The sequence below is a fragment of the Molossus molossus genome, unplaced genomic scaffold (genome assembly GCF_014108415.1).
Source record: "Molossus molossus isolate mMolMol1 unplaced genomic scaffold, mMolMol1.p scaffold_m16_p_5, whole genome shotgun sequence".
In the NCBI taxonomy this organism is placed as follows: Eukaryota; Metazoa; Chordata; class Mammalia; order Chiroptera; family Molossidae; genus Molossus; species Molossus molossus.
The window spans coordinates 41833191-41850617 of record NW_023425388.1 but is presented as its reverse complement, the minus strand read 5'-3'; the positions used below and the strand labels follow the sequence as shown (position 1 = coordinate 41850617).

Genomic DNA, 17427 nt, shown 5'->3' with positions numbered 1-17427 from the left:
CAAAGACGCAGACACACGGGCACTGTCCACAGTGCTGCTCTAGCGGGTACAAAGGGGAAGTGTGTTTGTTGAGCCGGGTTAGAGACAAAATGCACACGGACTAGTCTGAAGATCTGTTTCCTCAGGGCATTTCCTGTATCCAATATCAGAAGAAAAATGTTTAAATCAATTTCTAAGGGCAAGCTAAAGTTTAAACTGTCACATAACAGAAGTCTAGACTGTTTGGGAATAATGGATGTCAGAGCCAGTCAATGACAATGTCAATACAAAAAGTTTCATTTTCCACATGAGAAAATAATTGAAGTGTGGGAAAGACATATTCATATAGCAATACTGTTTTTTTCTGCATAAAATGAGGATTATGAAGTTATCTCCATTTTTATCTTAGTCACGACCAAGGCTAAAGAAAGAAAAACATATGGAAAGTTTCCTCATAGAATTAAGGAGTTTTTTTTCCATTGAGCGAAACAGGTATTTCTTTCATAGTAAGTCCTTTCTGTTAGTGGCAAAAAATAAAATAAGATAACAAAAAACAATTTAACGCTTTTAAAGATATTTGGTTTTTTCAAAGAATGTGTGATGCTGTCATTTTAGAGTAGCCCTGTTTCAATGCTTCCAACAGAAACAACATAAGAAGAAAGAAGAAATATTTTGTCCCTCAGAAGACATATTGCTCCTGAAGTTTTTTACAAAAGCAACTGAGGCAAATTAAGGGTTTCAAAGCTTGTCACCTTATAAATTGTTAGAAAACATTTGCATTTAAATTGCTCTGTGCAGCTACCTGGAGATTTTCCCCTGGAATGTTTATGGCTCTTTTTGTCATTAATACTTAAAAACAACACAATTTCATAACCAGTGTATTACTACATCTAGTTGTGTTACGAAGAGGCACTTCATTTCATAAAATAGAAACATTCAAAGTGGTTTTGGTCAACCAATCACTCATAATACTTGAAGTCTTTCGATTGAATACTTGACAGTGAAGTTAATCTGAAACCATATCAACTTTCCATTTCTGTTACAGAAATGAACTAATGGATATAGACATTGATCATCAAAAGTTTTCCATAGTGATGAGAAAGAGAGAATCAGACATTATGTGCCTCTGGATGGAAGGTCACTAAAAGCGCTAACATAAGGAACTTCTGTTCCCCTGTGCTTTATCCATAGGAGCAAAGATTGTCCAAAACTTCTTGGAACATTTCCCCCCAAATATTCTCTCTATATAAAAATACAGTAGATTTCTTTTCAATAGATAAATCTTAAGTATCATTTCAATAACTTGCTTTTACATATTCAGAAATGCAGAGATAAGAAAAATATTCAATGTGCAAAATGCTCTTTTTTATATGTCTATTAAAATACAATCTAATAATAGCTTTAGATTTATAGAAAAAGCCACTGGGGGGAGAAAGTCCTCAATGTCAGAAAATCTGATCAGATTAGAGCTTTTGCTTGAGGAATTGTAAACAAACTTTTTAAAATGCTGAGAGTTTTCTCAGTTCTTTCCATTCGAGACACTGTCGAACACATCAAGTCCTGCTTGGAAGTGAACCTGAGCTGAATGAATGCTGTGCAGCACCTTGGACAGGGCTTCCTGAAAGGTCTCATTGGAAGCAAGTGACTTGCAGCTCTCCCAGGCCTCCAGGAGTATTGAAAACTGGCTCGTCTTCTCGTCAAGGTGGTACAGGATGTTTCTAAGAAGAAAAATTAAATGTGTAAGTGAGGAATGCACAATGCTATTTTCATATCAAATATTATAATGAATGTTTAAGAAATAGTGATGTTTGCAATAAATAAAGAAGTCATACAATTGTAATATCATTTTTCAACCTCTAATGAACAAGTGGATATAGACATGAATCCTTAAAAGTATCCCATAGTGATGAGAAAGAGAGAATCAGACATTATGTGCCTCTGGATGGAAGGACACCACACTATTTATAACAGAAAATAAAGTAGTTTTGCTGGAAATATTGAATCTGAATCTGATTAAGCATCTAAGTCTAATTACTAATAAATACAAGGGACACTAAAATATGTTAAGTGACAGTGTGTCATCAGCAAAACAGAGACTGTAGGAACCTCTATAGGACAAATAGTCTTATTTATTAAACAAATAAATTATAATAAAAAATAAGTGAAGGAGGGACTTCTAGACCAGGGCTTCTTCACCTTGTGCTATGGACATTTGAGGCTGGATAATTCTTTATTGTGGCAGCTGTCCTGTGCGCTGTAGGACATTTAGCAGTATCCCTGGCTTCCATCCACTACATACAAATAGTTCTATAACAAATTATCAGAAACTTCTCACAGTGCTGAACACTAGAAGTCTGAGATCAGAGTGACAGCACAGTCCAGATCACTGGGGCTCTGGGTGAGAAGCTTCTTCCTGGTTATAGGATCGCAAAGCCTTCCTTAGAGGTGCTCAGAGAGAGAGACCCCTCAGTCTTCTCTTTTTATAAAGGCATCAGTCCCATCACCAGGGGCCCACACATATGACCTGACCTAACCTGATTACCAACCAAAGGCTTCAACTCCAAACACCATCATTTTGGGATAAGGATCTTAACATATATTTTGGGAAAACACAAAAGTTTAGTCTACAGCCATTGTAAAAACCATAAATGTATCCAGACTGCTAAAATTGTCTCTTATAGGGCAAAATTGCCCATTGATTGAGAACTCCTGCTTCAGACTAAAAGAAACATATCAACCAGTGACCAAGCATATAGGTTTTACAAGGTCTTCATTCAAAGAAACTAAAAAATGGGCCATAATGTAAATTGAATACCAAAGATTTGCTAATAGCAAGGAATTGTTTGTATTTTAGGTGTGATAATGGTATCAATATGTCTATAAAAAGTGTCCTTATCTTTTAGAAATGCAGACAATAATATTTGTAAATGAAAGGTTAATTAGTTTCAAAATATTTGAGAGTAAAAAGGAGGGTGGAGCTATGGACAGTATAGGTAGAACAATATTGACCATTAGTTAATAATAACTGTTGAAATTGCATAATGGAATTCATTACACTATTCTATCTTCCTTTGTATATATTTAACAGTTTGAATACCATCTTCTTCTCATCAATGTGGGATGTTGTAATAAGATGGTGCCTTGAAATTTATCCAAATATCCCAAAAAGAGGAATCTGGCCTTGGGAAAGTCTAAAAGAGTTTACTTTTATTCATTGCTAGAAAGAGATGCATTTTGGTAGAAAGCTATGGATTACTCCATCATTTGACTTATTCCCAAACCGAATTAGCTGAAATACTTGATATTTCATGGCCTCATAAAACAGGCAGATAGGTAAATAATTAAAATAACGTTTTCCAATTGTGATATTAGAAATGTAAGGTCTGGTGATAACAGGCGAAAGATTTGCTGCTGGGGAAGGTTAGAAAAACATTTGTAATGGAGAATATTTGAATTTCATCCTGAATGATAACAGGAATTACCAGTTACAAAGGTTTCAGAAAGGTCACAAACTAGACAGTGGGGACAGCACCCCACATAGAAAGAACAGCCTGTGAAAGGGATGAATTTGTAAACAACGTGGTGCTGACAAGGCCATGTTTCAGTACGGCCAGAGCCCAGAGCGCAGGCTGCTGCGGGCCGAGCCCCGAGGAGCTGGGAGAGCAAACCATGCTCACAGCATACAGGGCCTTGCATCCCGCCCTCCGGAGATTACACTTCTTCTTATAGACCATAGTAAACCAGTGAAAGATTCCATACAAGAGAGAAAGGTTCTTAGATTTTGTTTGGCAAGAATTGCTTTGGTTGTAATATAAAACCTGGAGATGGTTTAGTCCAGGTGAACTATGACAAAGATATGACTCACCCAGTGATAATTAAGTTTGAAAAGATGGAAGAAAGACCATTGTGTAAGGTTTCACTAATTGCCACTCAGCCCTGGCATTTATCTCAGCTTTATACTGAGTTCCAGATCAGTTTTCTGTCTCATCAAGGCTCCCCTGCCCGGCCTCTCCTGAACTTTCCGCTCTGCGCTCTGGTGGGAGCGGACGCGGAAATCCCTCCAGGTACTCACGCTGGACGCTGAGAGCCAGCTCTCTCCTGCACAGTCAGCTGGTTTCTGATGATAACCACTTTGCCACGCTTTCCAATGTCTTTTCTGGGGACCTTGAACCTTATGTTTTGAAGACTATTTCATGATATCAGTGCTTTATATGGCAGGGTTGAGAAATATGTCATTTTATCAGGTCTAATTCAGTGTTATGGACAGAAGGTGTCTTCAACAAGGTGATTTAATTTTCTTACATTTTTATCATACGTAGTTCAGTGATGGGGAGTTAGTAAACCCTAGATAATGTTGATATAAACTATATCATTTCAGGTTATTTTGCATTTTAGCAATACATAATTGAAGAACAAAAGATGTTAAATCTTAATATTTTTTTCCAATTTACAATGAGTACATGGTGAGTGGCCATGGGGCAGAAGGTCTTTGAACTCGGAGGTTATTTCAATGATTTTTTTTCCAAAACAGATCACTTTAAACAAGAACTATTCCTAATAATTCTATCCTTCACCATTGTGCCTATGAGTAAACTTGGCATTCTACGCGTTAAACAAAGCAGTTAATGAAAGATACCCTCCAGATTTCAAATATTCTTGAATTCAAGTATAAACTTTATATTAAGAAACATATATTCCCTGGATTTGGGAGGGAGAAAACATCCTCCAAATGGAGCAGCAAGTGGGTCACTAGCAATGTTGTGACCATGAGCTGTACTCTGAGAAATAATTTTATCTACTTTCAGAAGTAGAACACTCTTTAAAATAGAGATTTCCCTCTGATATTCCCAGAGTATTCATAAAATTAGAGAGATTTTCAGAAGTCATTCAGCCATGCTAACGTAATCTTTTAAGCAATTCTATATCTATATATATGTGTGTTTTAGGTATAAAAGTTTTAATTATATCACAATGACTTAAAATAGTAAGAATTAACAAAATGTCCAGTGGGAGATTCTCTACATATTAGTTTTATATCAAAATAGATGGAAAAATAAAAACAAAACAAAACAAATAATACAGAGAAAGCTTGATATAACCATAGAATTTTCCCAAATGAAGATGAAGCTGCTTCAGATAGTGATATGTATTCTCCTACAGGACAGTACCCACAAAAATGTTATTTTTTATATGTTAAATTAATCTTTCTTAATTGACATTTAAATAAAGAGTGGGTTTTTAAGGTCAGGATACCTATCAAACATGTTTAAATTCATAGTGAATCTTTTAAAAAAATAAAATATGAGCAAAACAGATCCAAAAATACATGAAAAAGACCATAGCCTTGACTGGTTTTGCTCAGTGGTTAGAGCACTGGCCCGTGGACCAAAATGTCATGGGTTCAATTCCCAGTCAAAGGCACATACCTGGCAGGGGTTGTAGAGGAGGCAACAAATCGATGTATCTCTCTCATATTAATAGTTCTCTCTCTCTCCTTCTCTCTCTTCTACTCTATCTGAAAAAAAATCAATGGAAAATTTTTCTCGGGTGAGGATTAACAAATAAACAAAACAAGATCATACACCATGACCAAGTGGGATATACAAGGTTGGTACAATATTTGAAAATCAATGAATGTGATACACCACATAATCATAATGAATGATAAAAATCACATGATCATATAAATAGATGCAGAAAAAGCATTTAAGTAAATCCAATACCCACTTATTACATAAACTCTCAGCAAAGCGCAAACAGAACATACCTCAATATAAGGGCCACATATGACAAGCTCACAGCCAATATCATACTCAATGAACAAAAATTAAAAGGGTTTCCTTTAATATCAGGAACAAGACAGGGATGTCGTTTTCACCACTCACATTCTACATAGTACTGAAAGTTCTAGCCACAGCAATCACACAAGAAGCAGAAATAAAAGGCATCCTAATTGAAAAAGAATAAGTAAAACTATCATTATTTGCAAATAACCTGATACTATATAGAGAGAACCTAAAGATTCTCCCCAAAAAGTACTAAAACTAATAAATTAATTCAATAAAGTAGCAGAATACAAATTAATATTTAGACATCACTGGATCTTTATACCTTATCACAAAATAACTAAGAAAATAATTCCATTTACAATTGCATCAAAAACAAAACAAAAAGCCCAAACGAACAGAAACAAGGTACTAAGTAATGTATTTAACCAAGGATGTAAAAGACCTGTACTCAGGAAATTATTATAAGATACTGAAAAAAACACTGAGGAAGACACAAATAAGTGGAAGCATACACTGTGTTTACGAATAAGAAAAATTAACATCATTAAAGCATCCATATGACCAAAGCAATTTATAGATTCAATGCAATTTCTATCAAAATACCAATGGCATTTTCACAGAACTAGAATACTCCAAAAATGTATATGAAATACAAAAACTCTGAATATTCTAAACAATCTTGAGAAAGAAGAACAAAGTTGGAGATAGCATGCTCCCTGATATCAAACTATACTACAAGAACATAGTAATCAAATCAACATGGTACTAGCTTTAAGAAAAAGAAGAAGAAGATGTATAGATCACTGGAATAGAATAGAGAGCCCAGAAATAAACTTACACCTTTATGGTCAATTAATGTTTAACAAAGAAGGCAAGAACATATAATGGAGTAAAGACAGTCAATTCAAAATGACATTGGGGAAATGGACAGATACATGAAAAAATGTGAAACTAGACCACCTTGTTACACCATGCACAACAATAAACTCAAGATGAATTAAAAACTTAAATGTAAGACTCAAAACCATAAAAATCGTGGAAGAAAACATAAGCAGTCACATCTCAGACATTTTCTGTAGCAATTTTTTTTTCTCATACATTTCCTCAGGCAAGGGAAATAAAATAAACAAATAAACAAACAAATGGGACTATATACAACTAAAGAGTTTCTGCATGTTTTTTTCATATGTCTCTTGGCCATTTGTATGTCCTCTTTAGAGAAGTATCTATTCATGTTCTCTGCCCATTTTTTAATTGGGTTGTTTGTTTTCATTTCTTGAGTTGTATGAGTACTTTATATATTTTGGATATGAACCCCTTATCCAATTTATCATTGACAAATATGTTCTCCCATACAGTGGGTTCCCTTTTTAATTTTGATGCTGGTTTATTTTGCTGTGCAAAAGCTCTTTAGTTTGATGTAGTCCCATTTATTAATGTTTTCCTTTGTTTCTCTTGCCCTAGGCGATATAAATTCGGCTATTTGTGATGTCTGAGATTTTGCTGCCTACATTTTCTTTTATGATGTTTATGGTTTCTCAACTTACATTTAAGTCTTTAATCCGTTTTGAGTTTATTCTTGTGTATAGTGTAACTTGGTGGTCTAGTTTCATTGTTTTGTATGTATCTGTTCAATTTTCCAAACACTATTTATTTATTTATTCATTTATTATTATTTAAAAAAAATAATTTTTAAATTGATTTTGGAGAGAGAGAGAATCATTGATGAGAGAGAACATGGACTGGTTGCCTCCTGCATGCTGCCCCCTAAAGATTAGACTCACAATCTGGACCCGATGGGGAATCAAACTGGTGACCTCAACCTCTTGGTGCATGGGTTGATGCTCAACCCGTAAGCCACAGCAGCTGAGCCCAACACCATTTACTGAAGAGGCTGTCTTTACTCCATTGTATGCTCTTGCCACTTTTGTCAATTATTAATTGAGCATGATGTCTTTGGTCAATTTCTGGGTTCTCTGTTTTGTTCCATTGATCTATATGCCTGTTCTTGTGCTGGTACCAGGCTGTTTTGATTACAATGGCTTTGTAGTATAACCTTATTTTAATTATTAATCATCAGAGAGACACAAATTAAAATGCTATGAGGTATCACCTCACACCTGCCAGAATGACCGCCATCAACAAACCATCAAACAACAAGTGCTGAGGAGGGTGTGGGAAAAAGGGGACTCAAGTACACTGCTGGTGGGAGTGCAGACTGGTGCAGGCACTAAGGAAAATAATATGGTATTTTCTCAAAAATTTACAAATGGAACTGCCATTTGACCCAGTAATCCCTCTTTTAGGGATATATCCTAAGAAACCTGAATCACCAATCAGGAAGAATATATGTACCCTTACAAATCATAGCAGCACTATTTACAACAGCTAAGATCTGGAAACAGCCAAGGTGTCCATCAGTAGATGAATGGATAAAAAAGCTATGGTATATATAGACAATGGAGTACTATGCAGCTGTAAGAAAAAAAGATCTCTTACACATTGAGATAACATGGAGGGACCTGGAGAATATTATGTTAAGTAAAATAAGCCAGTCAAAGAAAGACAAGTACCACATGGACTCACTTATAATGAGCACAATAAGCTGTCAAACAAAATAGATCCAGAGACATGTAAGTGGGAAACTGACAAACCTCAGAGGGAAGGGGGTTAGGGATGGGGATGGGAAGCGATAAACCAAAGAACTTATTTATATGCATATAGGCATAACCAATGGACATAGACAACAATGTGGTAAAGGCCAGGGGTCGGGTCAGAAAGAAGCAGGGAGAGGGATGTCAATGGGGGGGGGGGGGGGAGTAGGGACATCTGTAACACTTTTGACAACAAAGATATATACAATTTTTGCACAGCCAAGAAAAGCATCCACAAAATGAAAACACAACCCACTGAATGGGTGAGCATATTTGCCAATGATACACCTTAAAAGGGGTTAATATCCAAAATTTATAAAGAATTTATGCAACTTAATACCAAAAAGACAGTCCAATTAAAAAATGGGCAAAGGACCAGAATAGACACTTCTCCAAAGAGGACATATAGATGGCCAATAGATACATGAAAAGAAGCTCAATGTCACTAGTCATCAGATAAAAGAAATTAAAACCACAATAAGATGTCACCTCACACCTGTCTAAATGACTATCATCAATAAATCAACAAACAAGCGCTGATGAGGATGAGGAGAAAAGGAAACCCTCATGGACTGTTGGTGCGGATACAGACTGGTGCAGCCGCTGTGAAAAACAGTATGGAGTTTCCTCGAACATTTTAAAATGGAACTGCCTTATGAAAACTGATTCCACTTCTTGGAATATACGTGAAGAAATCCCAAACACTGATTCTAAAGTATATATGCACCCTTATGTGCATTTCAGTGCCATTTACAATAGCCAAGATTTGGAAGCAGCCCAAGTGCCCATCAGTAGATAAGTGGATAAAAAGGCTGTGGTACATTTACACAATGGAATACTTCTCAGCTGTAAGAAAAAAGGAAGGAAATATCTCCTTTTGCAACAGCATAGATGGACCTGGAGAGTATTATGCTAAGTGAAACAAGCCAGTCAGAGAAAGACAAATACCATATGATTTCACTTATATGTGGAATCTAATGAACAAAATAAACAAACAAAATAGAAACAGACTCATAGATACAGAGAACAGACTGACAGTTGTTAGAAGGGAGGGAGTCTGGGGGGCTGAGTGAAATAGGTGAAGGGATTAAGCAAAACAAACAAACAAACAACAACAAAACTCAGACAAAGACACAAGTTTCGTGATTGCCAGAGAGAAGGGGGTAGGAGTAGGCAGAAGCGGTAAAGGGACATAAGTGGTGATGGAACAAGACTAGGCTATGGGTGCTGAACACAATACAATGCACAGATGATGCATTATTGAATTGTACACTTGAAACCTATTTAACTTACCAATGTAACACCAGTAAATTCAATACAAATATATTAAAAATATACAAACATATAACAAAACATGGTTTAATAGTTAAGGTATTTCAAGGATATAAAAATTTTTAAATATATTTTAATTGCTCAATCTTTTAAAAAGTACTCCTCTGTAGACAGCTTATACTGATTTACCAATAAAAATAAATTAATATCACTATAAGCCATTTTCATAGTATTCATTATTTTGAATTCTCTCCCTCCCCTTTATTCATCTCATGTTCAATTGTAAATCATTTCATGGAAAATAAATTTCCAGAATTTAAGAGTATAACAGATATTTTCAAAAGCTATACAGATACTTCTATTCTTTGAGGGCCCAGGGCTCAATATGCTGACCATCAAAAATATTAACTTTGTTATCCAGAACTGCCCCTTTAATGAGTTGTATTCATGTAATTAATATATTATGGGAAGCATGTTTAATGGTTTTAGACAGTTATAGTGACTTTTGTACATTTTCAAAACCTACTGGCAAGAGATATACCCCTACCTAATATTCTATGGTTATTAAATGTTAAATATTATTAATATTATTCATATTCTATTTAAGGATCAGATGATATTACTAAAACATGCTTATAAAGGTTACAGAATTAATCCCTCAATGATCATTCATTTAGGCATGAGTACTGGTTTTAATATAATATGAAAAATTTCAACCACACTACTACAAAGTATCTAGAAGAGAGATAATATGGAAGAATAAAAATACATCCTAAAGGGAATGTTCAGGTCGAAAGCACAAGAAGTATGATTATTGTTTATTTTTTTATTAACTGGAAAGCAATACATATATTTCCTAAAGACCAATGTAATGGAGTCTGTAATGTGCCAACATTTGCTTTTTCTAACTAGGAAGCAATGCAGTAGCATATTTTTAAAATGACTGTAAACAAACCATGTGAATAGAAATGGACCCTTTTTCGGTTTGTGAAATTCTACGAGGAGCTAAACACATTTTCCATATGCTACATGATTCAAGTAGTAGGCTGTGGCAAGCTATTATGTAAGATAAACACTCATATCCATTTCTACCCAAATTGGATACAAATCAGCATAAAACTACAGATACAGAGATTTTCGTTGAAAAAAAGCAACTCGGGTTTTTCATCATAATGTAAGAGAAAGCTTTCGTTTGAGGTAGCTGCCGATAGGACTTAAGTTAGTTGATTTTTACTATAATAGAAGTTTTTCACCTTGATTGATTGCTTTACCTTAAAATATATTGAGATACCAAAGATATCTTTTTAAAACTATTATGAGAAAGGTAATTTCTCCTACTGATTTTTAGAAGTAGCTCATCTTTTTCTATTTCTCTTTATGTACTAAAAACCACTTAGCTTACTGCTTATATAAAATGAATTTCTGCATTTAGAGCCCTTTTCCAAAAAATGCTTTCACATTATTTTAATTATATTTGAATGGAAGAAAAAAATAACAGCTATTTTTTTTTCACCTATATTTCCATATATTTCTTAGTTCTGAGAGCTTTCTTACATATTCAATCATTAACCCTAAATACTCCAGAATCATCCCTGGGAAACAAAACTGTTATTGTACCACTTTTTGATATGCAAATATTTTCTGCCTTTGAAAATATTTTACTTAGGTCAGTGCTTCTAATGGACGTTTCTAAGCCACAATTCTTTGTATTTCCACATAATATCACAAAATTAAACCACACTTAAATGGAGGAGAGATTCCAACAACATATACTATATCAGAATACCAAATGTGTCTGTTTCTCATTCATGGACCCATCGTTTTCAGATCAGGGCATACTGGGAATGAGTCATAAGTAGTCTAAAGGCACATGCCTGCTAGGAAAAAGAAAATTGGAAAGAAAAAGAGAAAATACACTTGAGGAGTTTCCATGTCAAGTGTCAGACCTCTACAATCACAAGAATTATATCCCTTAGTGAGCCTCTCCTGGTCTTACACACACCTGCTTTAGTTCAATTCAGAAAAGTTTCCTCAAAGAAAGAATGGACTGTGTTATTAATTCAATAAATCACCATCCTATTTGCATACACACAACATGTATCTCAGGATAGCATGTAGAGACATCAAACCTAATTAAAATATTATTTAATTGAAATCATTTTAGTAGTTATCCTGTTTAAAATAACATTAATTCCACCCTCATGCCTATCTCCCCTCATCTGTAGCAATTTGGATCTTATAAATGTAATTCATACACAGTCATCCTGACCCACACAGAACACAAAGAGACTACTAAAAAGAAAGTATAATACATTATTGATGACACTAATGAAATTACAACACACATCACTCATTTTAATGGGTCTGTTTCAATGACACATCACGGTGACCAGGAAAGAGCAGCGCCAAATTCAGAAACTTAATTAATAACTCCCGGCAGCATCAGTGAAGGAGATGAAGCATCTTTACTCAACTGAGAAATCTTTTCCACTCAGCTACAGCAAAGGAATACTGAAGAAAATGAATTTTGAAACAAAGGTATCTAAAGTCTTCATGAGTCATTTCCTTGAGTGTGAATTAGCAAATTAATGATGGAAATGATACTTTTTCAAATGTTCTTTCTTATTTTCACAAATGGGTACAGGATGCCACCCAACCTAAACTTGTATTAACATTCATTATACCGCCTATTGAGAAACTCCTAAATAAAATCACACTAAATAATAATTCATGTCTTTTGAAACTGATTGGCTATACATGCTGAATGCAGGCAGAAAGGAGCAACTCAATTTCTTACAATTGTTACTAACTCTGTTTAGGGATTAACTAACTGTACTCCAAGGTTAATAGTGGATTACTATATTTATATCAGCATTAGAAAAGATTATTTGATACTATGTCCATGAGAATTCACAAAATGTATGACTTTACTATGTATAGTACAAATTTGAATTTGGTCTACACTAGCAAATGCGAAATGAGAATTAAGACCATTGTTGACATTGTCAAGCCATAAACTCACTACACAGACAACCAAGGCAGAAAGACATGTGTGGTAGATTGTTTGCAAAAATGACTATAATTGTTCCCCTCCCTGTGGGCAAGCCCCTGCAAAATGTGACTATGCAGCTCTTTTTGTCAAGAGGTGGGGTGTATTTCCCTACCTCTTGAATCTGGTTTGACCGTAATATTGCTTTGACCGATCGAATGTGGCACATGTGATGAGCCTGTGTCTCTAAAGGTCTTGCATGTTTCCTCTCTCTCTGGGGCCCTGCCAAGGCTCCACATTAACAATCCTGTGTTAACCAGCAGGAAAAAGGGAGAACACAAGGAGCAGAGAGGAGCTTCCTGTCTTAGAGAGAAACATTGGTTACAGACACCAAAACAGCCAAAAGATATCCAGCCTGGAAGAGACCAGAAGAATCACACAACTGAGTCCAGCCTAGATGGCCATATTAAAGAATTATGGACAGAATATACAGTTGTTTTAAGTCAAGAAATGTTAGAAGGATTTTCTTTTCTTTTTCAATTTTTTTTTTTAAGAGAGAAAGTAAGGGAGAGTGATAGAGAGATAGAAACATCCATGAGAGAAAAACACTGATTGGCTGCCTCCTGCACTTTCCCTATTGGGATCAAGACTGCAACCCAGGCATGGGCCCCGACTGGGAATTGAACCAGAGACCTCTTGGTGCAGTACATCGACACTCAACCACTGAGCCACACTGGTAGGGTTCGGAATTATTTTCAATGGAACAATAGATAATTGTTGTAATTTGGTAGAGTTTTTCTTCCTTGTGGGAAAAGAAGGACTTATGTTGCTATGGGCATCAGTTCTCTATTCTCTATCAATATCATTGTTACAGTACAATGTATGATGTGGATTTAACAGTTCTTTAAATGACTGGTTAGCCCTGGCCGGTTTGGCTCAGCAGGTAGAGCGTTGGCCTGTGGACCAGAGAGTCCCGAGTTTGATTCCTGCTAGGGGCATGTATCTCAGTTGCAGTTTGTCCCCGGCCCCCAGTTGGGGTTGTGTGGGTGGCAACCAGTCAATGTGTCTCTCTCACATCAATGTTTCTCTCTCTCTTCCACCTTCTCTCCCTCCCACTCTCTGAAAATAAATGCAAAAATGTCCTCTGGTGAGCATAAAAAGAAAAAATAAATAGATTAATAAATAAATAAGTGACTGGCTAAATCGAAGAAGACATATTTGGAAAATTGTGCCAAATAGTCCGCATGAGGTATGCATTACAAAATTAGGATATCTGTGTTGATTCATTAGAAGTTTTAAAATCTGTTTGGAATACCAGTGGGATTTTTGCACTAAACAGAAAAATAAGTTAACCATCACAGCATCATACTGCTTCTTTTCTTAAAATGCAGATGAACTGTTGAGATATAACCCAAGAAATGAATAAAAATGACTCTGTCTGTTTCTATTATGATCACATATAAAATATAGTCTACAACAATAGAGAGAGTAAACAACTGTAGTCTACAGTGTCTCGAGACTTCTCGGTCCATCTGACTACATTGTTTCTCAAGGTAAGTTTGAATATCTCTTCTGATATTCAAAGCATACTCCTCTTAGATGGCACAATGCTTGATGCTTTATCAACAAAGAAAAATTATATTTGTGCACTCAAAACTGTCAATTAACTCAAAAGAGGACACAGAAACCAGACAAAGATTAACACAATCCTGAGCACCTTCCAGAATTTGGAGAAAATGATGATACATTTGGCCACTTCTTATTCGCAGTCACATAATTGTTTTCTTGTTTTTACTTCCATTTCAGCACTGCTGTTTTCTAATGTCTAACTACGTGAATGACCTAAATCTCAATATCTAGATAAGTTTTTTAAAACTTCTTTGGAACTCATTTTCTTTAGTATTTCAGATTCTACTCATCAGCAAGTAAGATTTGTCACTCTCCAAGGACAACTTCATTGGAATGCCCTATACGCACTTGACACTTAACATAATATCCTTTAATCTATATACCAAATATTTGCATTTGCACTTTCTTCATTGTTCTTTTCTTATCTCCATTACCTTTAGTAAATAGCAGTGCTGAGGTCACAAAACCAAACAAAATAGGTAATTCAGCTTTTTTTTTTTTTTCATTTATTTTCTGATTCCACTAATGAAAAGGATGTGAGCTATTTGTTTTAAAAAGTTCACTCCAAAGGCAAAAGTTTATCATTTAGGCTGTGCCTATTTAAACAAACTGAGTAATTGAGCCAATATTAATTTTTTTTTACATTATTATAGTCAACAGCCCTTATTAATCATCTAAAATAAGTAAATCACTGTATTAAGGGCTCAGAGATTAAAAAAAGAAAAGTTTACAGTCTATGTTGAAAGCCAAGCACCTAATGAATAAATTCAAATATTATTTTAATGTATTGTCCATATAATGTGTTTGGAATATTACATGGTATGCAGCAATTTACTTATATATTTTACAAAACTTTTCATTTTATTCTATGTCTATATTAGACTATGTATATATTATTCTATATGTATATTAGTTAGAAAACACTGTTTTGTAATAAATGTTTTTGTGTATCTTGTCCCTCTATATCATATACTTTCTATGGGCATAGAGTACACACCTTATAAGTATCCGATGCAGTGTTCACCATATGTATTATGCTTTGTGTGTAAAGCTCCAGGGGTAGATCTCAATGGTATAAACTTAACTTGGTTCCTCTGATTCCAATTGCTCTAATATTGATTCAGATAATACAGCCCTAATTAAGTCAGCACAGGTTATTTTTAACAAAATGGACTATTTCAGCAATGGCATATGACCAAATCTTAGAAATGAAGTTTGAAAAGAGACTGCAGGATTCTACAAACAGTAGTTTGTCGTTTTCTGAGACAGCTGAATGGTTTTCTCCTTTTCAATAGCATAGGTTATGGACATAAAATCTCTAAATTCTATACTTATATATTCCAATAGGAGAAAAATTAGCCTTCATATGATATCATGAAAGGCAGAGCAGAGAGATAGAAAGAAACGTATTGCTTGGTCATTTGATAGAGATGCTAAATTAAATGATCTAAAATATGCTTTTCCTGACTTTTAATGAAGTGAGTTAAACTATTTTACTCTTTAAGCCAATTTGAGTAGGGTTTTATGCTACTTTCAATCAAATGTATCTAGATATACAATACGTATTGATTATATAGTTATTAACAACATATATTTTCCTTAATAACTATAGTTATTTTTTTGTAACCAGAAGAATTTGGATAATACATATAACTGACATTTAATAATGACTGCCTTGAGGTAAAAACAGTATGATTTCTCTTGAATAGCAAGTGTATTATTCAGGATAATTTAAAAACTTCAAAACCAACAGAACATTATAATGTTTAATTTCAGCTAGAAGAAAAAATAAGTACAAAGTAGAGTGATTGACCTATTGAAGCTATGAATATTAATCTTAAAGGTTAAAGTTATTTAATAAAGTAATGTTTCAATGTTAAATTACTCTACAAAACTAAAAAAATTACCTTTCACATTTCATAGAATTGTTACACATGTTAACTTACTAAATATTTACTTCAGAAATATGACAAGAATAATATTTTAAAGGAACTCTCTCTTGCTGTTTTCTCAACTGAGTAAATATTCTCACAACTCATTGGAGCATTACCTATCTATAATTATTTTTGCTAGGAAGTCAAATATTGTGGAGTATACTTGTAAACAAATGAATCCATATATAATTTCCTATGCAAGTTAAAAAAAAAACTAAAATCATCTTATTTTGAAGTCTTATTAATTTTTTAAAATATAGCCACTGGATAGGCACATTTCTATTGATTATGCTGAAGTTGATTATAAACAAAATGCAGAACAAGCATTTGACAAAATTCAATATCCATTTTGATCAAAACTCTCAACAAAGTGTGGATAGAGGGAACATACCTCAACATAATAAAGGCAACATATGAAAAACTCACAGCTATCATCATACTCTATGGTGAAAAATGGAAATTTTTTCTCTAAGATTATGAGCATGACAAGGTGCTGATTCCTGCCACTTTTATACAGCCTAGTATTGAAGCCTAACCAGAACAATTTGATAAAGAAAAAAAAAAAAAAAAGTCATTCATATTGGAAAGGAAGAAGTAGAACTGCCACTTTATGCAGATAACATCATATTATATCATATTATATACAAAACGTTAAAGATTACATCAAAAAACTGTTCAAACTAATAAATTCAAAAGGCACAGGTTACAAAACCACTACATATAAATCTGTTGTGCTTCTTACACTAATAGTGAAATATCAGAAAAATAAATTATGAAAACAACCCCACTTACATTTGCATTAAAAAGAATAAAATACCTAGGAATAAATGTAACTAAGGAGGTAAGAGACCTGCATATTAAAATCTACAAAGCATTAATAAAACAAACTGAAGAAGACACAAATAAATAGAAGGACATTCCATACTCATGAATTGAAAGAATTAATATTGTTACAATCTCCTACTATCATAGCAATATACAGATTCAATATGATCCCTATCAAAATTCCAATGGTATTTTTCACAGAAGTAAAACAATCTTAAATTTGTATGGAACCATAAAAGACTGCAAATAGGCAAAGCAATTTTTAAAAAGAAAAACAAAGCTGGAGGCATCACACTCCCTAATTTCAAACTATATTACAAAATTACAGTGGTTAAAACAATATGTTATCACCATAA

The 17427-nt window shown here is 34.2% G+C and overlaps 1 protein-coding gene across 1 annotated transcript in view; it reads right to left on the bottom strand.

The window, feature by feature from the left end:
• Nucleotides 1–1498: 1498 nt before the first annotated feature.
• NAALADL2 (N-acetylated alpha-linked acidic dipeptidase like 2) overlaps nucleotides 1499–17427 on the bottom strand; it is an 881081-nt gene continuing 865152 nt past the window's right edge. The window contains exon 14 of the mRNA XM_036243146.1: nucleotides 1499–1697. Within this exon, the coding sequence (XP_036099039.1) occupies nucleotides 1499–1697 (199 nt within the window). The remainder of the gene's footprint in view (nucleotides 1698–17427) is intronic.